The following is a 24,405-nucleotide window of genomic DNA, read 5'->3' on the forward strand; positions in this document are numbered from 1 at the left end:
TGACCATGTTTCCGCGTCGGATAAAGAACAAAAGAAAAGAAAGAGAACTCATGACTCATCAAAATTATGGCACTGTCGCTTGGGCCATGTTTCGAAGGGGAGAATAGAAAGACTAGTTAAAATGAAATTCTTCCTCCATTAGAGTTCTCAGAGTTAGAACAATGCATAGATTGCATTAAAGGAAAGTATGTAAAACAAATCAAAAAGGGTGCAAACCGTAGCACAGGAACACTGGAAATTATTCACATTGACATTTGTGGACCATTTGCTGTGAAAACTGTGGATGGCTATGAATCGTTCATAACATTCACAGATGATTACTCCTGATATGGTTATATTTATCCAATCAAAGGAAGATCTGAAGCGTTGGATAAATTTAAAATATTCAAAGCTGAAGTTGAAAATCAGCATGATAAAAGAATAAAGATAGTAAGACCTGACCGGGGGGGTACTACCGTCGGCACACTCCATATGGCCAAGTCCCTAGACCCTTTGCAAGGTTCTTATAGGAGACTAGCATAGTTGCCCAGTATTCAATGTCGAGCGAGCCTCAGCAAAATGGAGTAGCTGAAAGGCGTAACCGTACACTTATGGATATGGTGTGCAGCATGATGAGTCACTCCACCTTGCCATTGGGATTATGGATGGAGGCGCTTAAAACCGCCATTCACACCCTCAATAGAGTACAAGCAAGTCGGTGCCCAAAACACCGTACGAGTTGTGGATAGGAAGAGTGCCCTCCCTACAATACTTAAGGGTGTGGGGGAGCCCAGCTGAGGCCAAAGTGTTTAATCCACATATTGCAAAGTTAGATCCCAAAACAGTCAGTTGCCACTTCATTGGCTATCCTGATAGAACAAAAGGTTTTCGCTTTTACTGTCCACAGAGATACACAAAGTTTGTAGAAACAAGACATGTAGTCTTCTTAGAGGACAAAATGATGAGGGGGATCATGGTAGCTCAGAAAATTGATCTTGAGGAGAAGAGGGTGCATGCACCTAATCCGATGATCCAGGAGCCATTTTTTTCACTACCTATTGTACCTGAGGTTGAGGTGCAAGCACCTATTGTAACTCCACCCATGACAACCATGGGAGAAGATTTGGAACATGTCCGTCAAGACCCGACTGAACCCATTGTTGAGCATGAGGGGGAGGCGCAGCAGCCACTTTTAGAAGATGTGCCGGAAGTTGAGGCATAGAATGTGCCAGAGAATGAGGCCCTTAGAAGGTCTAAAATAACTAAAAGATCAGCTATTTCTACTGATTATAAAGTTTGTAACAAAGAAATAGTTCATATGGAAGGTGATCCCACTTCATATGAAGAGGCCATGAGAAGCCCTCACTCATCGAAGTGGCTGGAGGCAATGGAAGACGAGATGAAATCGATGAGTTCCAAAGATGTTTGGGACTTAGAGAATATTCCTAAAGGAGCCAAACAATAGGCTGTAAATGAGTCTACAAAACTAAGTATGACTCTAATGGGAATGTAGAAAAGTATAAAGCACGACTTGTAGCAAAAAGGATTTATACAAAAAGAAAGGGTAGATTTCAATGAGATATTTTCCCCAATCTCATGTAAGGATTCCTTCAGAACCATAATGGCATTAGTTGCACATTTTGATTTAGAGCTACATCAAATGGATGTAAAGACGGTATTTCTAAACTGGGATTTAAAATAAAATGTTTACATGAAACAACCCAAGGGTTTTATCATGGAAGGCAAGGAAGATATGGGATGCCGCCTGAAGAAATCCATTTATGGATTAAGGCAAGCCTCTAGACAGTGGTATCTAAAGTTTAATGAGACAATTAAAAGATTTGGATTTAAAGAGAATGTTGAGGATAACTGTATTTATGCAAAGTTTAAAAATGAGAAATATATTTTCCTAATCTTGTATGTGGATGATATCTTGCTTGCTAACAGTGAAGTTAGTCTGCTACGAGAAATAAAGAAGTTCTTATCCTCAAATTTTGATATAAAAGATCTTGGTGAAGCATCATATGTTTGGGCATAGAAATTCATCGAGATAGGTAAAATGTTGTTTTATGACTATCGTAGAAGGCATATTTAGAAAAGGTTCTCAAAAAGTATAATATACATGCGAGTAAAGCCACACCTACACCAATAGTCAAGGCGGCGGTTTTGGGAAATTCCAATGTCCCAAGAATCAGTACGAGATCGATCAAATGAAAACAATACCATATGCTTCGGCTATTGGAAGTTTATAGTATGCACAAGTGTGCACTCGCCCTGACTTAGCTTTTATCACCGGGGTAATCGGTCGATATCAAGAGAATCCATGCACAGAGCACTAGAAGATGGTAAAGAAAACATTGCGTTATGCGCAAGGCACGAAGGACCACATGCTAACATCCAGGATATCTGATTCCCTATAGATAAGAGGGTATTCAGACGCAGATTTTACGGGAGACAAAAATGATAGAAAATCCATGTCTGCATACGTGTTCACTCTCGCTGGAGGGGCTTTTTTGTGGAGAAGCTCCAAACAATCAAAAGTTGCATCGTTCATGATGTATGTAGAATTTATGGCATGTTATGAGGCCACGGGGCAGATAATATGGTTAAAGAAATTTATACATGACTTGAAAGTGGTAGATTGTATTGACAAACCACTAAAGATGTGCTGTGACAATCAGCCCGCAGTATTCTATGCTTACAACAACAAGTCGAGTAACGCTGCCAAAACAATAAAAATAAAGTATTATGTTGTGAAAGATAAAATCCAGAATCACGCTATAAGTCTCGAGCATATATGGACAAAGAATATGCTTACGGATCCGCTTACGAAAGGCTTACCACCCAATGTGTTCAAGGAACACTTAGCCAGCATGGGTTTAAGAGAAAGGCTATGATTCCTAGATCATGAGAGGCCCAAAAGAAACAGTATTTGTTTCAAAACAGAGAGGTATGTTGTGATTGTCTGATTCTATCGGCTATTGAGCTGTGACGATAAAACATGCTTTTATGTATTGATATGTGATGAAATGAGTAAAGTACAAAGTATATGGTTAAAAATAAAAATTGAGATCAAAAAGAAAAATGTTAGGTTGATCTCCTTCCGTATGAGCCCAACGGCCCACCGGACCCTTAATCCACGCCCTGATCACGGGCATCCAACCACTATGGTTGACGGCGGCCCACCAGACCCTTAATTCACACCCTGATCGCGGGCATCCAACCCACTATGGTTGACGGCCCCTGTCACCTGCGCTAATCCACGCCCTGATCGCGGGCATCCAACCCACTATGGTTGACGGCCCCTGTCACCTGCGCTGGTTAAAGAGGTGGGGCCGACGGCACGCAACACGAGGTTTGTCGTGAGCCGTACACCCCACCGACACACCTACCTAGATAGTGACGGGAAGCTCCGCCGCCGCCGCCTCGACCACACCCTGCCATCACCATTGCCCTCCACCATGTCCGGCACCACGGGTTCATCGAGCCAAGGAGAAGGTACTCCTCTTCGTCCCCATCTCTCCATGTTTCTCTCTCTCTCGGATGCATAGACAGCTCAATGAATAGAGATTGCTACCGACCTAATCTAGCCTAGGTGATCTTAGAGGGTCTATCACAACAGACCTCCAAGACTTCCCGAGGCCGCCTCCGACGTCACCGGGAGGGGGAGACGGCGGGTGGTGGCTAGGGCAAGCCATAAGTAACTTTGGATATCAATCACACGTGTCATGTTAGAAACCTGACAGCATAGAATGGATAACTAGCAAACATGCTCAAATTTCAAATACATTGTCCAACTCCGAAGAACACAAGCGTATAGACAACAGCACATAACCACACGAAAATCCACTACACACCAGAGCACTCACTAAACAGATCCGCCCGAAAAACAGAGCGCACACACACGGCAATGAAAAGCAGAGAGCCACGAACATGGAACACGGCGGCAATCAGCCAATCACTCGTAGGTGGGTGCCGGCGCCGGCGCCGCGGCGGGAGCGGCGCCGTGGTGCTGCGACGAGGAGACGGCCCCGCCCAGGTGGTGCACGGCCTTGTCGTAGCTGACGAAGCCCATGAACCAGAAGTCGTGCGAGTCGACGGTGACGATGTGGATGTACTTCTCCGGCGGGCTCTCCTTGGCCGTGACGGGCTCGACGGCGGCGAGCTTGGCCAGCGGGATCATGATCTTGTAGTAGCTCCAGGCGGTCTGGCCCGACGGCGCGGTGAAGGAGAGCGGGCGGTCGCTGCAGAAGGCCACGTTCATGTTGGTGAGGTAGAGCGTGCCGGCGACGGGGCCCGTGGCCGTGGACAGGTAGCAGGCGAACGTCTTCTTTACGTGCTCGTCGGGGCCGGAGGCGAAGGTCTGCTTGTACAGCTTCTCGAAGCCGCCCCCCGTGATGGCCTTGGCGCCCAGGCTCAGCTTCCCCATCGCCGCGTCCGACATGGACGGCGCCGTCTTGACTGCAACAAAGAAGAAAACGGTCGGTGTGAGCAGAGCAGAAGCAAAGTATCATCGTGATGAAGGTTGGATGGGTTTGTGCTTACGGTTGAGCCAGATGTTGGAGGAGAGCTCCTCGGCCTTGCGGCTCCAGACGTTGAAGAAGTCGAGGATGTGCTCCATGGGGCTGTCCTTGGTCTCCTTGTCCGTCCGCCGCGCCGACGCCGCCGCCGCCGGCTCCGGTCCCCCCATGATGACGTACGGCGGCAGCTCCTGGTCGCCGCGCGAGGCCGTCCACTGCGCTGCCTGCTGGTTCTCGGGGTGCGCCCCCGGCGCCGCCGGCGGGCCCATCTGCCGCGTGCCCCACCTCGCCGACTCAGCGGGCGGTGTCGGGGCAGCGTCCTTGCCTTCCGTGGCCTGCTGCGCCAGGGGGGAGGACGAAGGCGGCGGCGCTCCCAAGCCCGGTTGTGGGGCGGCGTACTTGCCCTCCATCTCCATGGCCTGCTGCGTCAGGGGGGAAGACGGATGCGGCGGCGCTCCCGGCTGTGGCGCGGTGGCGTCCAGACCGTCGATGGCGTGTTCCATCGAGGGATAGGAGACCTGCGGTCCCGGCTGCGGCGCGGTGGCGTCCTTGCCGTCCATGGCGTGCTGCGTCGGGGGGTAGGAGTGCGGCGGCGCCCCGGCCTCGGCCTGTGGCGCGGAAGCGGTGGGCGGTGTGGTGTAGTCCTTGCCGTCCATGGCTAGCCGGTGGTGCTGGTACTGGTGCTGCGGGACAGGGGAAGCGTGGGCTCGGGGGTGCAGGGAGATGATGGAGGTGGTTGGGTTTGGCACCGAAAGTGGGAGACGATTGATTTTGATGTTGAGGTGGATAAGGGAGGGTGTGGGTTTTATAGGCCGGGCGGTGGCATGTCGGCCGGGGAGAAGAGAGGCGCCACGAAGCTGCGTCTGCTTCATGAGCAAGGACCTTCCAGCTTGGGCATGGTAGGCCGTAGCCTTCTGGAAGAGGGAAGTACGTGGAGGACGGAGGCTTAGCCGCGGCGACAACGTGTACGTATCCTCGCGCCGCTTCTTCAGAGCCAAGAAGGAGTATTATCTTGGAACATTCAAAACACCTCGTGACATGGATATTGGATCGGGCGAAGCACGACAGGTGTGCACCGTTGCTGAGTTGGCTTGGGCCGTCAACTTTTCGATTTTCTATTTAAAAGAATGTGCCTTTTTGAAATTTGTTTTGTCTTCCCCTCTTCTAAAAAAGGGAAGTCTGCCCCTGCGTCGACAGCGGCCGACTAGCGACAGCGAGCCGCCCTCTGGTGGTATGTCACTAGCAATGACTCTATGCATTGGGCTACCTCTGTCCCGTAAAAATATTTAGACGCCGATAAGTGTCACACGTGTGGGCGTTAGAAGATTTGCCCACATATTTTATGTGGTGTATAAGAGGAACAATGCACACACCTACGTGTGGGCTAAACAAGTAATGCTCACACATCTTTTTTTCCCTCTCGATCTCTCTCACACGCGTGAGTGTGGGCGAAATAGATAACGCCCACACGCCCCGTACGTCAGGCCTCGTACGTCGTGGTCCCGCACGCCCCGCATGACAGTCATCACGCGTCCCGCGGTTGCCATGGTCCAGACCCTCGTTCATGTTCGTTTAACTGTAGTTGCCATGTCAGACAACTACAGTTGCCATGGTTGCTCAACTGCAGTTGTCATGTATGGTCTGGTCTACTGCAGTTGTCATGATTTCAAAACTTTAAGAGTTGCCACCCACTAACACTAGGCAGTTGTTGTGTAGCACTACAAAAAGACATGGCAAAAAGACATGTTCGGGTAAAAGAGAGAGTTGCCGTGTGCTTATAAGCACGCTAGGGCAATTGCCATGTAAAGAGAAAGAGTTGCCATCTGCTTACGTGCACGCTAGGGCAGTTGTCATGTACCATGCAAAAACACATGGCAACTCGGATAAATTGAGAGTTGTCATCTGCTTACCAGCAAAGCTAGGGCAGTTGCCATGTACCCTGCAGAAACACATGGCAACTGTCAGCTTTGGGTGTGGGCGAGGAGATGGGCGTGTGGCGAAGTGATAAACGCCCACACACTAGCCCCTCTGCGTGCGTGAAAACTGATGTGTGAGCGAATTGTTAAACACCCACACATCAGCCCCCGTGTGGTGAAAAAGACGTGTGGGCGACTGGATGAATGTCCAAACACCAGTTTAGTCCTACGTGGCACACAAAAACTGCTAGAACGCGTCAAGATTCGTGCAGAATTGGTTGGACGAGAATCCAAGCGTGTGGACAAGTTGCCAGACGCCCACACATATGGGTGTTAGTGTTTTTGAAATATTTTAGTTTGTAAAAATGTCTTATATTATAGGATGGAGATAGAGATAGTACGTACTTCTTCCATTTCAAATTACTTGTTGCAGAAATTTACACGTATCTACTCTAAATGAATGTAGAGTGTTTTCAGTTTAAATTAAGCTGCATTAGACGAGAAAAACGTCTTACACTTGTGTATAGAGAGAGTATTTTTAGAAAGGGCAACAAGATTAAGACTCGATTTAGTTTTTGTTTCTAAAAATGAAAAAAGGCATGCATGTTTACACAATCGTATGCGTTTGTACTAGATTCTGAAAAAGCATCAACGAGATAAGACATAGTTTTTTTTCAATAAAATTAATCAAAAAGGAGCTCTAGGTGAGAAGATCCCAACCAAAAAATGACAGAACAAGCACATATATAGTGGTAAGCCCAGCCCAAAAGACCCGCTTCAGCTGTTTATGCAGAATGCTTCATCATGGCTGGCTTGATAGGTTTAATACACCTTTTGCATTGTAACCGGAAAGCGAATGCAGTAGCTTATAGTTTAGCTAAATTTGCTTATGAAAATAATAAGACTTGTAATTGGATCGATGAATCCCAAGACTTCCTGGGTAATGTGTTAGTGAACCATGTAACCTTATTGCCAAATTAATAAAGTGAGCCATGATGGCATCCCTTCAAAAAAAAAAGCCCAGCCCAAAAGACCTCATCCGTGTACTGGGTCTATCTTATGGTGCAGTTTAAATACCAACACACACAATGGACAAAAGAACCAGCGTATGAAGAACAAATCAAATACCAGCTTTGCGGGAAAACCCCTAAAGATTTATGTAATTGACATAGCTATATCCGATCAGTTATCAGGACGACCTCAGTCGATTGAGACTTAGTAAATCTTAGTCGAACTATAGTCGCACCCAACAATACATGTCTACGTGCATGTATAATGTAACTTGTGTGCCTGAACCATGTGTTACTCTTGTGTTTACTATGCATGTGAACAATAATTATTTTTTAAATTTCCCTTAAGCCGACCCTTCCCAACATCAGAATTTCAATGATCCTACCTCCTCCACTGTCTAGGGCAAGGTTTCATCACCCACAATGTGACCATCAAGAACACCAAGGGAGCTTATGTGCAATGAAGGGGGCCATTGCCCCCCTCCTCCCTCATCCACACATAGACAACAACTTTGAAAAAAATTTGAGAAAGAAATATTCTTGGATGGGGAATATTTTTTGTGTTTGCTCCCCTCAGATCTTTATATTTTGTCTGCAACCCCTTGAAATTATGCATCACAAGCATCTCGATCACGAGTGTTGGATACAAGGCACAATCGACTTCATATTCGGCGATGCGACCATGGTGTCGGAAAATTCTGGCATCGTGGCACGTCTGCTGCTCAATGAATAAGAAAATACCACCATGTCTCACGAAAGGCTAATGGTCAATGGTTTTGGTGTCTTCTCATTACAATTTTAAGTTCTCATGTACTCACTCCTAACGGGATACATTTTCAGATTGGATCAATGTAGTGGACCATTTTCTTTACTTTGGATGGGTCTATTTTCTCTCGTCCGTCAGGCCTCGCCGAAATCTAGGCCTGCAACACAGTGAATGGTAACTCTCAAGTCATTGAGAAAAAAAAAGAGTAAAGTGCCTCTTTCCCTATCGAGTCCTCTTGTCCAACCTTGCGCCAGTGTAGATGCCCTGCATTGCTCGTTCTTCAACGACGTCTTCTTCTCTAACTGACATGCCTTTTGTGCCTCCTCCCTCCCGCGTCCCTCCTCCACACCACCCTCTTTGTGGGTCAAACCCGCAACCCCTCTTCATAAATGGTTGACCACAATAACGGTGGTCCACCAGCCTGGATGTGTGGCGCATAATGCCTCCCTATTGATCGTCGGGGGCGACGTCAAGGGTGATAACCTCTCCTCCAATCGATGGTGATGAGGCGTCGTGAATGTAGGGGGAGAGGAGAGCTCCATGAGCGACATGTTGTCTTCATAAGATGCCTCCTATGTCCAATTTGCCGCCTTTCCCCGTCCAATTCTCCCGACCCTAGTCCATTGAGCAAGGGACTCACTAGTCTCTACACTGTAGTGCCTGCCACACTAGTCTCTTTAAATGCAGCTCATGTCGCTCCCGCAAAACGAACGACATATTCGCTTTGAGCCTAAGGTTACTCAACAAAACTTGGAGAGACGAAGTTTGGGACCATGGCTCAGCCGCACCTACACTCAGTGCCGTTAGATATATCACAGGTCCCATGTGGATTCGGGTCTGATTAGCATTTAAATCTCAATGATCTAGTTTTACGATAAATGACATTTCATTGAATTGATATATTGAGATGATACAATCGCATCTAAAAAATGCCCGGCCTCTGCATAACTCGATGCACACAACCAAAAAACCTAACCAACCCCAAAAAAAAATCGTTTTACAACTTAAAAAGATAAATTAGTCCAAGCCTATGATGTGGCAGATCCTATCCACCTTAATCATTATCTGTGGCTGGTTGCTCGTAGGCCTGCACGGGTCTGACTTTTTTTACAAGATGGACATGCACACCTCCCTATGTTACGTAGCACAAGAAGAAAATTATTTTGCCCAGGCCTGTCGGCTGTTCATCTTATCTAGCATATTTTCCCCCGGCCATGACACATTTGTTTATTGCAGAATGTGAATTCAACTAATTGTGATCAATGTAAAGTATGCTCTCAATTTGGTGAAGTCTGTTCTTTTTCACGGCGTTCACTCCTTTGTATACGGGCTCAAGCATCGTTTTAATTCTTTAAAAGATTGATTTTTAGGTTTAAAATTTTCTGAAAAAGTAGAGACATACATATGGATGTATACTAGTACTTTTCTGTATACAAGTAATTCTTAACGTAACATATTCTTGTACAAACCATGTAAACCTAGGTGTATGATAGTTTTACAAGGAAAAAAGATTCCATGCAGAATGTATGACCCATTTTCAGTTCCATAAAAATATTGCTCATCTATTATACCCTGATGCGTCATTTCATGAGTAAGAAAGTTAAAACATTTTCTATGCTACATTTTTTGGATATCCAGCAATTATAATCATCGCATGCACCAAAAATCATACCCCCGACAGACAGTAGTGCTGCATGGGAGACGTCATTCGCATTGTCCAAGGCAGACCAGATATTTTATTCCCTATGGTGTTAGTCTGCACTAGGTTTAATTAGCAATTGTAGGTCTTGTAAACTTTTCTTGATGGTTCCATGGCTCCACACAACATTAGTGCAAAATTTGTGTGTCCATGAGTTGGCCAACTTCATGTAAAAAATGAATTAGGGTTTCTTTGATTCAAAGGATTTCTAAAGGTTGGAGGATTCTAATCCTTAGGTTTTTTTTTCTCTACGCGAGTTCTTTAATTCATAGGACTATTAGAACCTACTCCCTCCGTTTCAAGTTACTCGTTGCAGAAATGGATGTATCTAGAACTAAAATACATCTAGATACATGCATACCTGTGACAAGTAATTCAGAACAGAAGGAGTAATAGCCGTTTGTATGGCCAAAAAAAAGGGCAACCATTCAAACCAAGACCAAAGTTTTGGTCATGACTAAAATAAATAAACTAAAATGGTAAGGTACACATTGGTTACAAACCGAACATACCCGAAATGTACGTCATCCAGTTTTCCAAACTGAGATGTTTTTTGAGCTAGCTCGATTGAGTTTGGGTGTGTTTGGTTGATGACTAGAGTGGGCCTACCTCTAATGTCGGCCAGAGTTGGCTTGCCAATTTGTTGCGAGCGAATCACTCGACCTGATTTGATCATTTAAAAAAAATCTGCGAGATGAAAGGATGACCAAAATTTGGTGGGGCAGCCAAACTTTTGGCTGGTGAGCACCACGCATCTGATCCAAGTTACCGGGCCCGCGTCTCTTGTGAGACTGACAGCGGGTCCCACGAAGCGCCGGGTCCCGATGAAGCTGCGCCGTACTCCCCTCTCTCCCTCCCTCCCGTCGGCCTCCAAGGTCCACCGCGCACGCCGACCCCGCCGCCCGCGTCCGGACACCGCCTGCCAGCGCTCCCGTGTGTCTGTCGGCCTCCTTTCTCCCGCGCCCTCTCCTCCACCCAAACCTCCGCCACCTCGGCGCTCCACCAAACCGGTGACGGGGACGCGTCTCTCTCTCCCTCCCTCTCACACACATCCTGCTTGCTTCTTGAACCTTCACCTTGGCCGACCTGACCTGAGCAGAGCAGAGCAGAGCTGCCGCCGGCCCCGTTCCTTAACCAGATCCGGGCGAATAAGCGCAGCTCTCCTTGGATCTGAGAGGGGAGAGGCGGCGGTTCGCGCGCTGAGCAGGCGCGTGAGCTGCAGGAGGCAGCGTCGGCTCGCCCTGCCACGCCCCACCCCCCCTGGGAGGAGCTCTACCCCAGCGGCAGTGCAAGGCCACAGCCGGCACAGCCCTCTCGGAGGTAAACATGCCACCTCGCTGCCCCTGTTGCCATACGCCACCAAGTAGTTTTTTTTATGTCCATGCCTGCAAACTCGGTTAGCTTCCATGGTGTGGTGTGTACGGATTTTATTTCATTTCTCTTACCGGTGCCATTAGAGGGTATGGAATTGTGTTGCCTTTTTCATCTGCTTAGATATCCAGACTGGATGATAACTGCTAGTTAGACAACCTGGTAATATCACCTACATAATCTGCTGGTTGCAAAAACATGGTGACTGGCTGACTGCTAAGGAACAATCAGGTAATATCTACTCCCTCCGTTCCAAAATAGATAACCCAACTTTGTACTAACGGAGGGAGTAGTTATCTTCTACAGTCTGATAGCAGCAACAATATGGTAAATCCTAACAGACTGGCCTGGTAATGTCACTCAGCTAATCTGGTAGTTACATAAACAACATATGGTGGTCATTGTTTGCTAAAAAAACATGTAAGTGGCCACAAGACATTTTAGTATTGGCACCTGATAGCACTTTGATAATAATCTGATACTTGACATACTAGAACAGGATAACCATAATTCCATTTTTTTCACGCCGAAAGGGGTCATGTTGAAGGTGGAGTGGATCACGAATAACCTTCTACCTAAAATGATAGTATAAGATCAGCCTTATCATTTTAATTATTTGTGGCACACCAAAAAATATTCTACACATTGTAGTACCCATGTGTTGTTGTTGTGAAAAGTTTCAAGTGTTTTCTTCAAGTGTATATGTTTGATTTATTTGGTCAGAACAAAAGAGAGAATTTTATATGAAGTGAAGATAGTGTTGGAAATATGAGCAATTTACCAAATGATTTTATTAACAGAAATACTAGATAAAGCATGACTAATATAGTAGAGATAAAACAAGTCATGCGTTCTGACAGAGAGAAGGTAAATAGCTTTTGCATATATGAACCGTATCCTATCATATCTAAAGCAGACAGTATAGCAAGTAGCATATATGAAGTAGAACCTATCATGTGTAGGACAAGGACTAGAACAAGGAACTGTGGCAGAACCTTTAACAGGAAAGACAAGAAGACGTACGGGACAGCAGCAACAGAAGCGCTGGATTTGGGGTCGGTGTCCTCGCCTGCCATGTCGTCGAGGAGGTCGTGGACGTCGGGGAAGAAGTCGTCGTCGGGGAAGTAGTCGTCAGCGACCGGATCGTCCGTGATGAAGCAGACAGTAGTCGCGCTGAGTGCTCCCAAAAAACCTTATCACCCTTCTCCCGTACAGGACTCAAAAGGTGCAGTCTCGGAGGCCTACTGTCCCGACCTGCGGTGCACGCCGCAAGACGGGATGGGGAAGAACGTAGCAGCAGCGCAGTGGTCGAAACTTTGTGGCGAGAGGAAGAGGAGCTTCTGTTGTGTCTCTCTGGAGAGGAGCGACCTCTCTTATATAGGCACAGGAGAAGGACGCGAAGAGGCTGCGGCAGGAGGCGCTTCGTTCGAATTCAGTGTCCACTACAGAAAACGTTCCAACTCCCACGTGACCTTTCGTATACCCGTCGTGCGTGGCAAAAATTTAGATATCGGCTCGGCTCATTCCCGCAACCCGCGGCGCGGCGCGGCGCGGCGCGTCGCGTCGCGGCGAGGCGGGCGGCGGAGGAGGAGCGCGCGTGGATATCCCTCTTGTTCTCATGCTCGTACAAGTGGGGAAAGAACCTCCCTTGTAAGGAGGTCCAACTCCCACTAAACTAGCAATGTGGGACTAAACTTTAGTAGTATCCCTTGCCTTGCACAAATGGGCTAAGTGGGCCTCTAGGATTTATTAGGAATTTCTGAAATAGTTATTGGGCTGCCCAAAATAGCAAAATAGACTAAATTCCAGCAGATAGTGAGCTAGCGTAGATCTCAACACAAAACTTGACGCCTAGATGAAAGGGTGTAGGTGCATGGTGTGTCAGAAAATTGCATCTCTAAACAATATCTCAGTGCAACTATTTTCCCCACAGGAAAATTATTTGTTCTGCTTAGTTGAACAAGTACGCGCCGGACAAGTAAATGGGAGTTCAGGCAGATCGAAGACCTCCTGGGGGTCTGGATGGCCTCTATGGGGTACAACTTGCGGGCCGGTCACCGTACAGTGATGATGAAGTTATCAAAACAAGCATTATGGATTCGTCAGCTATGGAGCAGCAGGGGGGTGTCGGCATGACTCGAAGTTTGAAGATCAAGTAAGGTTTCGGTTTTCGGTCCCATCATTATGAGCACCATCCAGACAATTGTTAGAATGGTGTCTAGTATAAAATAGTTGTGCATCACCTAATGCTTTGTCTTGTAATTGCAGGCAACTCTGGCGACAGAGACCCCCATGCCTGAAGCCTATCCACTGTAGTCTCTCATGTATGGTCAAGTAATCACGCAATTCAGACAATCAACATAGTATCTCTTTTGGTAACTTAATTGCTAAAAATAAAATTTTGTTTTGAACCAGGTGATAAAAATGTAGCTGAAACTGTTGCTAATGTTGTCACGTCACTTCCTTTCATCTTTCTTGGACTGCAGACACCAAGGCAAGTACATCTACGAACAATAAGATTGCTTCTTCAAAGGTTGCCTCCTTATTGCATTTTTGATGCATAGCCATTTTTCAACTAACGGTCATGTGCCAGTTCTGCAGAAAGACCTTGAATACTGCACTTTATGCTAACTCACTAATTGGAGTTGGAGTTGCATCTAGCTTGTATCATACTTCACGAGGAGAAATCAGGAAATACATGCGGTGGGCAGACTACACAATGATCGCCACCACAACACTGGTAAGTAAGATATGTTTATAGGGTAATGGGTACATCGGAATATATGTTACCTTCATCAATGCATATTAAGCAAGAAGAACTGTGAATTCAATGTAACCAAACTTGATGTGTTCATTCTGCTTAATAAGCTATCAGGCTATCAGCAGCATCCCAGTGTCTTGTAAAATTGTAATCAAATGAACTACTACTTGAATATTCCGAGATCTGAATGTGATAACCTTCTTTCTGTATGTATGTTTGCTACATCAGCACTTCTGTCAGTCTGATTTATAGATTATGCCTTGCATTTTTTAGCGTTATATCATGACTGCAACTTCTATATGAAGTATTTGATCTTCTTCACACAGTGCCTAACAAGAGCGCTTCGGGATGAACATCCAAGATTACTAATGGCGGCATCAACGTTGCTCCTGCCATTCCAGCCCTTGATGGTCACAGCCCTTCACACTGGGATGATGGAGGCAAGTATTTTTTTTCCAAGCTCTCCTGCCATGTTACTTTTTTCAGAATAATAGACCATCCTAGGGAGGATTTATTTCTTCAGTTCTTAACATACCCATCTATGGCCTTTCCCTTGAAATGACACACAAGAGTTCTCTTCTGCCACAGGTTTCATTTGCGAAACGAGCATCGACAGAACCAGAGCTCAAGACGGCACATAACCTCCACAGGATGTCGTCTCTGCTGGGTGGTGCGCTGTTCATCGCCGATGATGTCTTCCCGCAGACCCCCTACATCCATGCGGCATGGCATCTAGCCGCAGCGTTAGGCGTCTGCACATGCAACAAACTCCTTGAATGACGGCATAATGAGCTTATATGTTCTTGCATTGCCCCTCCAGCTGTCAACAAACTGTTGATAGCAATTCATCAACCTGTCGACATTTTCAACTGCACATTGCATAGGATCGGTTTACATTGAGCCGAAGAACATTGGAGAATTACTAGAGTATATTGCTCTCTCGGGGTTAGACGGCCTAAGGTATAAGTTTGTAACTGTATTTGTTGTATATGTATATTGTATGTCGTAATTGTTTTCCCACAAATACTGTGATTAGATGTAAAGATATTTTGTACTTATGTTCTATATTTGCTGTTGTAGTTTAGTAGAATGAAGACAATTTGGTTGTTGGCATTTTCCTTTCTGATCATTACCTTAAGTTGATATTTTTCCTCTGTTGACATTTCGAAGAAAAGAACATATTAGGTTAATAAAAAAACTTATCTTTGAAGACCATGTCAAGACTTGTGTTCAAGTCCCTCAGTCCCATAATATAAAGTGTTTTGTACACTAGTGCTATGTAAGAAATTTTGTGGAGTATCATCCGACTGAATTCCCAAGTCAGCGACGCACCTGTTTAGAAGGAATACAAATGGAGCTCTGTGCCATGCATGTGATCGAGTTCGACCATGCTGCCCTGCCCCGAGAGTGGTGTGGATGCTTTGCTTGCATATTTGAGACAGCTCAGCATACGTGCGTGATGTTTTCATTCGTGTCGTCGCAGTGCATGGAACATTGCATGCTGGAACTCTCGTTTTTCTTCCTCGCCGTCCCAAGACGACGGCGGCGCGGCCAAGGTAAGAGGCGAGAGCAGGCTGGGTCGATAGCCCCCGATAATGTTCCACTTGCAGTTCCATGGCGTTGGCGGCAGCTGGAGTCGAAGGTACCCAAAACCGCGAGATGAACGCCGGCGCCTCGGCGAGGTCGAGGGCGAAGCAGAGGAGGCCGTTGCAGACGTTGGAGAGGCTGTAGCCGCCGGGGATGGTGATGCGGTGCGGCATGGGCTTGGGCGTCGACGACGAGGAGACGATGGAGAAGCTGGCCTCGTGGGGCCTGCCGTGCTCCCGGATCTCCATGACCATCAGGGCCTCGGACGCGGCGGAGACGTTGTTGGCCACGGCCTCGGCGTGGAGGCTGCGGAAAGTGGCCTCGGCGGCGACGCTGCGCCACAGCCGGCAGACGCAGCAGCAGCGGGCCACGTCCCTGGTCGGCAGCTTGAGCAGGACCTCCCAGACCATCTCTGCTGATTCCGGCGGCGGAGTAGGCCCCCTCATCGTCGGTAGATCGAAACCAAGATCGATCGGCTGCTAATGTCTTTTTTTTTTAAGACGGTGTGATTTAAATAGCTGGGCTGTCTACTAAACTGGGCCGCGTAAGTGGATGCAGCCCGCGCGAGGCTGGTGCTGGGACAGATGTTTAGTACCACCTCGGCTAGCGAGTGTGGTTTCGACCAGCTTATAAACCCGCTCGCCGCAGCTGACTCGTCCCTTCGGGGACATCCGATAAAATTGGAACGATACAGAGAAGATTAGCATGGCCCCTGCGCAAGGATGACACGCACAAATCGAGAAATGGTCCAAATTTTTTTGAGATTTCGCGCGCAGCTCCTTTTTCTTCTCAGACGTGCCCCTGGAGACTTACTTGCGCACCTTTGTTTCTTTGCGCACGCTTGCAACTAGGTCCCTCCTGGTTGCTTTTTACCACGAAAGTATCAAGTCCTCTTGCAGCTTCACTTGAGAACTGGCCCTCCAACTTTTCTCTAAATACAATACAGTCTGCCTCTTGGCAATTCACCTGGTTATTTTCTTGTAACTCCTTTGAATCATTATGTTCCCGTAAATTAGAACCAAAACTAAAGACTGGATGTGACAATATTCTCTGGTGTAGTTTGTATGTACGTCCTGGAAAGTGTAAACCGTAGTTCATTTTCTGTAAACTAACTCACACCTCGATTATGCAACTCGTCGTCGGTGTTCTAAAAGTGTTTCTAAACACCCTACATTTTTTCATAAATACCCTAGCATCCTTTATGATATGAAATTCACGAAAAAACTTGTGTACTATATATAAAAAAGCATGTGTATGGATCATTTTTGTGCTGCTAGCTTTGATTTTCTGATCATTCATTGGCAAACTTTGGTAGAATTCATGCCGAACTATATGGTATGGCTTTGTTATGGACCAAAGGACATTTTGGACGCGGTCATGCGTGATTGTACACCTGGTTGAGTAATACTGGAATTATTTCGCAAAAAGGAAGATCATATGCAAAAAATGGACACCAGACAAAAAAAACCCGATAATGATCAAGCCTAGTTTCCCCATGTTATTACGTGTGAGCCGCACAGACGACCCTAGCAACCTCCACTTATTCCTTAAAAAATCATGATGCTTGCAGAAGAACACCTTTTAAAATTCACAACCTGGAAATCTCACCATACAAATACCTGATACGGCATGTATGTACTATATGTATCATGATTCAAATTCAAATTTGAATTATAGATCAGGAAACAAAAATATAAATCTCATGGGATAGTATAGTGGGAAGAATCTGCATTTCCAATTTAAGTTTGCACTTCAGACATTTCCATCATCTACCTAACAAACATCATTGCCCTAGATGTAACTAAAAACCATTCTCATCCTTTGTCCGACGATTCCTCGAGCCATAAATTGACCACATAATTGTGCTAAGAGCTCTTCTAGGATGCTCCAACTTAGGTAGGTTAGAGTGTAATTATCTTAAACGTTCGTTGATGAACTTAGCTAGGTAAGAGAGTATTTAATCCTCAACGTTCCTTGATGAACTTAGCTAGGTATAAGAGAGTATTTAATCTTAAGCGTATGTTAATGAACTTAGTTGGGTAAGACAATATTAATTTTAGACGTATGTTGATCAACAGTAATCAAGGAAAATAAATAAACCGTCGAACAATGACAGTTTTTTTACTTGTTCTAGCTAAGGCAACGATGTTTGTTAGGGTGGCGATGGGAAAATACGCCAAGTATTCGGGCTATATTGGCGGTAACCAATCCATGGACTCGGTTGCCGAAAGGTGCCATCAGAATCAACGTAGATGGTGGCTGTTGTGGGCTAGTGAAACATTTGTATTGGAGTTGTGGTGAGCGACTCATCACATCTTGGCGGGGTTTGGTGTATCCAACAATTGACATGTTTGGTAATACTGCAATAGAGATGACTCTTTTATCGATAGATGTATACCATAGGTTTGATTCATGGAAACATTCCTATGAACTATTATGTGGTCAAACTAATATCGGCCAAGGACATGCTCCTACGTTTTTAGAATGTCCGGGAGCCTTGCCAACCTGTAGATGGTGGCTGTTGTGGGCCAGTGAAACATTTGTATTGGAGTTGTGGTGAGCGATTCATCACATCTTGGTGGGGTTTGGTGTATCCAACAATTGACATGTTTGGTAATACTGCAATAGAGATGACTCTTTGATCGATACATGTATACCATAGGTTTGATTCATGGAAACATTCCTATGAACTATTATGTGGTCAAAACTAATATCGGCCAAGGACATGCTCCTACATTTTAGAATGTCTGGGAGCCTTGCCAACCTTCACCGAAAAACCTTGATTTTCTACGGCACGGTGATCTTCCAGAGAGATATCCAAGCACTCTCCTCCTTATGTTGTCAAACGAACCACTCTGCCCTTCCAACAAGTTTTCCTTCAGGGTCTTTTTTTTTTGGAACATGTGACCGAACGGATTAGTTTTTGGGTGCTAGGATTGAGTTGGGCCAAAATCGTATATGGGTTGGACTAGAGTAGGGTATTAAAAAGGTGCATGAAAACTATTGCTCCATTTCCATGGTGTTTCATCTGGAAAGACGGTTCCACTTTGGTTTTTGGGAGATATTTTTATTTGTGATTTCATTCCAAAAATTCCGCTTTCCATCTATTATCGATCTAATTCTTTTTTTAAAATGACCAAAATATACATGGGACGTCAGCTGGTTGGTGCGTCCGGCCAACGAATCATTCACTAGGAGTGGTTCGATCGAGCGAACGAAAACGTTTGCAAGGAGAACCACTCCACGGCGAACCAGCCCAGACACGCCCCTTTCGCTTCTTTGTTGGGCCCGCTAAAAGCAACATTTGATAGAACTTTTTTTATTGCAGAAACACTGGCACTATAAACACCTACTGGAAATTGCCACGGTAGCCTACCAATGAAAATACCTACATGGAAAAAAGACCATACTAAATCTAAAAAAATAAGAAACATACAAAAACAAATATTGTGGACCAAAATGCAGATAAAGAAGATGATGCACAACAAATTTGCATATTAATTAAAAAAAGACGTACAAGGAATTTGCCATGCTTTATATTTTCATTTTAAAAACATAGAAATCATTAGGGCTGGAATTCGAGACAAGTCGAGCCAGCTCGGCTCGACTCGCTAAAGCTCGTTTTGTTAACGAGCTAGCCCGACTCGACTCGTTACTATAACGAGCTCAAACCCAAGATTGGCTCGACTCGTACAACTCGCGAGCTGACTCGTTTAGCTTGTTAAACTCGTTAAAGATATGAACACTAAACCTCAAATATGAAAAAATGATTATGTATATATTCTAAACATATACATACCAAACAATTGTAATTTTCTTGTAACACATGAGTCTCTTGGGACGCTGGGCTTCAATGGCTGGGCCTTGCGTTGTGCGCCTATGACGCATGGTGAGTGACTGATTTTTTTTTAGATTGGGAGTGGCTGATCTTTTATACCGAGCCTAACGACTTACATGGGTACTCGTGAGATTGGCTTGTTTAACTCGGTCTATAAACGATCTTAAACCAAAGCTCAGCTCGACTCGTTATTCTTCGAGTTCGAGTCAATTCGAGCCAAGTCACGAGCTATTCGTTTAGCTCGCGAGCTTCGAGCTTTTTTTTCAGCCATCATACACATGAAATTTTCATGATAAAAATAAAAATAAAACTGCCATGCTCTTAGTAATAAAATTGACATGTTATTAAAAACAAAATTGTCATGCTCGAGTATGCAGGCCGGCCGTTTGTTCCACACACACGCCGTTTGTTATAGGCGTAGTCAAGGTCCGGCAACGTTCATACGGGCCCGGCGTCTTTGTCGATCAGATGAAACGTGGGACTTCTCCTAAAAATGTGAGACATGGTGTCGTCCAAAGGTCTGGTTGCTCCTTCGATCTAGGTGGAGTCTTCGAGGCATTTCCATAGCCCCGCGTCGCGCGAGAGAAGAAGGCGTTGGTCGACATGAGAAGGAGACATGGAGCAAACTGCTGCTTGAGCTGATCTAACGCCATATCGTGTTGATTTTCCTAGGTCTCATAGTTTTCCCAAAGCTAAACAGGAGTTTTCTTTTCTTCCGGGAAGATGCCAAATAGGAGGATGAAACAATGTTGTAACTGCATGAAACATTGAGCCTTTGCCCCCACCATTTGTCGGCATAGTAGAGCCTCCTCAACTGGGGAACAATTTGCCTGAGTCTTTCCCCCCTCCATGTGTGATTGGCTGGCCGGGCAGAGTAGCTACATTACCTGCGTACGTATGTCATGTGGAACAAACGGCCAGCCTGCATAGCATAATCATTAGCGTTCAGTCAATTACCCGGTATTCCTGGTCTTCATAGTACTACTTTGAATTTACATGTCCCTATCCTGTTCAGCAAGTGTCTTACCGAGATCTGTACTCACCTTTAAGCATATTGTATTGCACATGAAGAACTGTCTGGCCAGACGCTCTCTTAAAGGCATAGTTTAAGTTGGCCATCCGTTAGTCCTTGGATCGAACCTCACATGCATAATGCATGTCTCTATCCAACAGATCAAGAGTCAACAGTCAAAACTAAAACTTCCTTTTTGATAACCATACTTCACGCGATCGTTCTGCTGGCAACAAATGTCAGGCTGCGGCAAGCATCGACGAGCAAAACTGCCAAGAGCAGCACGACAGAACTGATACTTGTACACCTACCAAACACGGCCCTCTAAACTTCACTAAAACGCACCCGCAAAAAAAAACTTCACTAAAACGGACTAAGGGAGCAACTCTCCAAAAAATATCACTATTGCCCCGATACTACGAGAATGGACTGAACATCAACATAAACTAAGCGCTTGATGATGTTTATCATACGTAGTTTTTTGGACATCAAACTTTGACTTTCCAGGCCGTGTACAGCAAAGGCAACTATACACGTTGTCAATATGAGTGCCTATATCTGATTCGATTGTTCTATATTTAAGTCGATGGTGATGGCCATCTAATCTGATATACAGTATATATTTATTTCATACATATGACTCATGGCATTAACTTACACATAACAAATACTCAAGCTTCTTAAATTAAGCAAAATCACATCAACATTAAATGCAACAAGTGAATTTTCATTTTTACTATATATGCTCCTTAGTATTTCCTCATGGACCAGAGGCACTGCCTGCCATCACGTAGACAGAGTGTTGGAGTTGAAATGCGGCATGTCCTCCGGTGGCGCTTGCCGTACTATTGTCGAGATTACTCATCATCGATGTACCCGTGCTACCACCATCATCGGAGGGCACTGAACGTCCCTCTTCCTGAGGTGGCCACACAAATCTTGGCTTTTGAGGAGGCACCTGTGGTGGCGGTACCGACTTGGCGATGACCCGCACCACATCAGGCATGGTTGGACGGTCTGGCAGGTTCAGGTTGCTGCAGGCCAGGCCTAGGAGCAGCAGGCGTTCCGCATCGTCAGTAGTATCTAGCTGCTCCTCGGTGTCAAGAGTTGAACCGTCGGTCAACATGGCATCCACACACTCCAGTAGCCTCCCCTCACGGTGAAGGCGCCACACCCTATCGGTGATATGCATGTCAACATCATCCACCACCTCGTGATCAGCCAATGCCCGCAGCCCAGTCACAATCTCGAGGATGAGCACCCCAAGCGCATAGATATCAGTCTGCCGTGTCGCCTTGCGGCTAACCGGGTACTCTGGTGCGATGTAGCCCCAGGTGCCACCCACGCCGGTGACGGAATTCCTGTCGATGGAGACGGTGCAGGCCAGGCCGAAGTCACCAAGACGGGCCTGGAAGCTCGAGTCCAGCATGATGTTGCTCGCCTTGATGTCACGGTGGAGCACCATGGGCTCGTACTCGTGGTGGACATAGTGCAGGCCGGTGGCTACGCCCTTGATGATCTCATAGCGGGTTGCCCATTGCCAAATGGCGCCATCGGTGTTCCGCTGTCTGGTGCCGCTGCCGCCTCTATGGAAGAGATGCTGGTCTAGGCTACCATTTGCCATGAACTCGAACACAAGCAGCGGCACTCCTTTGTTGTATGACCACCCTGAAATTAGTTTATGTGCAGAGTTATGAAATTGGTGTTTTTCTACAAGTGCATAGCTAGAAGTTTAGAATGGGTCTGTAACCGATGGATCCCCGTTGCTAAGCCAGTCACATCTGACCTCTAACCACAATTAGTTATCCTCAACTCCATATAGGACCCTACAGGCAATATAGGACAATATATGACCACCCATGCAATACATGACTCCATATAGGACCCTACAGGAAATTATCTGAAAATATTTAGGTGATGTATGTATATCCACCAACAGTGGCGGAGCTACGTGAGGGCAAAAGGTGGCCATGGCCCGCCCATCCTAAGAGCAAAACACTCACACTGTGCATGAAGTGATGGCCAGCTCAAGAGCAATTCCCTTCAAATTAGCCTGCCCGGCCCGTCCGGTTTTTCGTTTCAAGCTCCGCCACTGTCCACCAATACAAAATTTCAAATCCAAATAAAAACAGAGCATAATAAACAAAACAAAGACCAAACCAACAGCGAGAGTAGCAATGAGCTAAATTCACAGCCCAACGCAGATTAAATGTACTGTTTGGATGATGCTCACCGATGAGGGGGACGATGTTCTTGTGGCGCAACCGGTTGATGATGCTGACCTCGGCGAGGAAATCGTCGTAGCGGCAATTCTGCACATCGCGCGTAAACCTCTTGATGGCCACGTCCATGGGCCGCTCCATCTTGGAAGCGGCGGCGGGGAGCGTGCACCTGTACACAGTGCCAAAACCTCCTCTGCCGAGCTTCATGTCCTCATGGAATTTGCGGGTGGCCTTGTTGATGTCTGCGAAGTCGATCTTCAATGGGACCCCTGGGAGTCGCTCCATAGACTTGGCGAGCTGGTCCAGGTCCTTGTGCCACCGCCGGTACCTCGAGTTCAAGTAGCACGCCACGGCGGCGGCCATTGCGGTGGCAGTGGCTATGGACCCGGGGACGGATGACAGGATGGTTACCTTCCTTGACTGGGTGCCTCCTTTGTCGTGGTAGTGGGGAGGGAGGCCTTCAACCGTTGCCCTACATGTGATGCCTCGGGGCTGAAGCAATTGTGCAGCCGTGGAGACGAGGCCGAAACTAGCATACGGGAAATCGATGCTGATGTTCTGTTGCATCTCGACTATGTTGTAATCAGGCTTTGGCTTGCCTTCAACGTCCACGTAGACCGAGAAACTGCGCCCCACGCGGTTGTAGTCGATCCACACTGAATAGTTAGAGATGGCATCTGCCACCTCCTGATGGATGATGATTTCCACTACCATGGCGCGACCATTGTACCTTGCGGTCGTGAGGTTAGCCAGCACGCCCATCCCGACTGAGACGGAGCTGCCGGAGAAGGAGGCGCTTCGGGTTACAGATTTGGGGTCGACGAAGCCGATGTCTCTGGCCACCAGTTGCTTCGCTAAGGAGCTATTTGCCCCGTTGTATTCGAGATCAATTAGGGCCCAATAGGGGAGGATGAGGAAGGCGATGCCGCTATGCCTCTGGTCCGGTAGCGGCTGATAGACGACGGTGACGCTGAAGGACGCCTCGTCGGTCCCCAGTTGGTCCTGGCGAACTCGGGACAAAGGAATCCAGAATCCGAAGGTGGACAACACTACGGTGTTGTTCACATCGGAGCCGGCCAGCTGGTAACGGAGGAGGCTGAGGCCAACCGTATTGTTCACATCTGGGTGGGACCAGTTACCGAAAAATAAGCTGAGGACTCGGCCGGATGCTTTGTCCATCAGATGAAAACTGGAAAGGGCGTGGTCCATGGTGTAGTTGCTCCTCCGATACTTGTCGGAATCGGGGCTTTTGCACTGCTGCGCCTTGGCCTCGGACAAGGACGACAGGGTCAACAGGAGGAGAAGACATGGGGCAAGCTGCTTCGGCTGATCTAACGCCATTGTATGCTTCCCCCACTTTTGCTAGCTAGCCCTCTGCCTCACCTTAGTCGGTAATAGCTTGCTTTATATACTAGTAATCCAGTGAGTGAGCTTACGTGTGCAGATTTCACAATCTATTAACATCGATGCACCCTTTATATTTAGAGCCTGTGATTGTAGGAATTTTGCTAGTAGGCCTTTGGCCCAAATCCCAACTAAAATTCTGAAATTCTCTTGGCCCATTTATGCACACATGTGAATGGAATGAATGAAACTAAAGTTTAGTCCCACCATGTAAGTTGAGTGAGAGTTGCATCTCTTTATAAGGTGAGTTCTTCTACCACTTGTATGAGCATGAGAAAAGGAGACCTACACGCGCGCTCCTCCTCCTCGCTCGCCACACC

General features: G+C 46.5%; 3 protein-coding genes and 1 non-coding gene across 6 annotated transcripts; 2 read left to right on the forward strand and 2 right to left on the reverse strand.

The window, feature by feature from the left end:
• Positions 1-3,732: 3,732 nt before the first annotated feature.
• Positions 3,733-5,285, reverse strand: LOC125511258 (GRAM domain family protein). Its single transcript, XM_048676585.2, has 2 exons — positions 4,525-5,285; positions 3,733-4,440 (listed from the first exon to the last, which is right to left on the reverse strand). Exons 1-2 carry the CDS (start codon positions 5,153-5,155, stop codon positions 3,938-3,940), a joined length of 1,134 nt encoding a protein of 377 aa, XP_048532542.1. The 5' UTR covers positions 5,156-5,285; the 3' UTR covers positions 3,733-3,937.
• A 5,451-nt stretch (positions 5,286-10,736) lies between these two features.
• Positions 10,737-15,135, forward strand: LOC125511259 (uncharacterized). Of its 3 annotated transcripts, none has more exons than XM_087522129.1 (7): positions 10,737-11,210; positions 13,195-13,416; positions 13,530-13,585; positions 13,677-13,794; positions 13,923-14,001; positions 14,349-14,462; positions 14,611-15,135. In XM_087522129.1, the coding sequence occupies exons 2-7, from the start codon at positions 13,244-13,246 to the stop codon at positions 14,800-14,802; spliced, it is 732 nt and encodes a 243-aa protein (XP_087378255.1). In that variant the 5' UTR covers positions 10,737-11,210; positions 13,195-13,243; the 3' UTR covers positions 14,803-15,135. The 3 variants fall into 3 exon arrangements, with proteins under 3 accessions (XP_087378255.1, XP_087378256.1, XP_087378257.1); XM_087522130.1 differs by having other exon boundaries at positions 10,738-11,210; positions 13,677-13,755; XM_087522131.1 differs by lacking the exons at positions 10,737-11,210; positions 13,195-13,416 and having other exon boundaries at positions 13,579-13,595; positions 13,677-13,755.
• Positions 15,136-16,264: 1,129 nt separating this feature from the next.
• On the forward strand, positions 16,265-16,367 carry LOC125511704 (U6 spliceosomal RNA). The gene has a single exon (XR_007285066.1). It is a non-coding gene; the product is annotated as a U6 spliceosomal RNA (small nuclear RNA).
• A 4,852-nt stretch (positions 16,368-21,219) lies between these two features.
• Positions 21,220-24,022, reverse strand: LOC125507539 (putative L-type lectin-domain containing receptor kinase I.11). The gene is made up of 2 exons (XM_048672091.2): positions 22,693-24,022; positions 21,220-22,127 (listed from the first exon to the last, which is right to left on the reverse strand). Exons 1-2 carry the CDS (start codon positions 24,020-24,022, stop codon positions 21,220-21,222), a joined length of 2,238 nt encoding a protein of 745 aa, XP_048528048.2.
• Positions 24,023-24,405: the final 383 nt, after the last annotated feature.

The sequence above is a fragment of the Triticum urartu genome, chromosome 5A (genome assembly GCF_056163025.1).
Source record: "Triticum urartu cultivar PI428250 chromosome 5A, HENAU_Tu73, whole genome shotgun sequence".
Classification (NCBI taxonomy): Eukaryota; Viridiplantae; Streptophyta; class Magnoliopsida; order Poales; family Poaceae; genus Triticum; species Triticum urartu.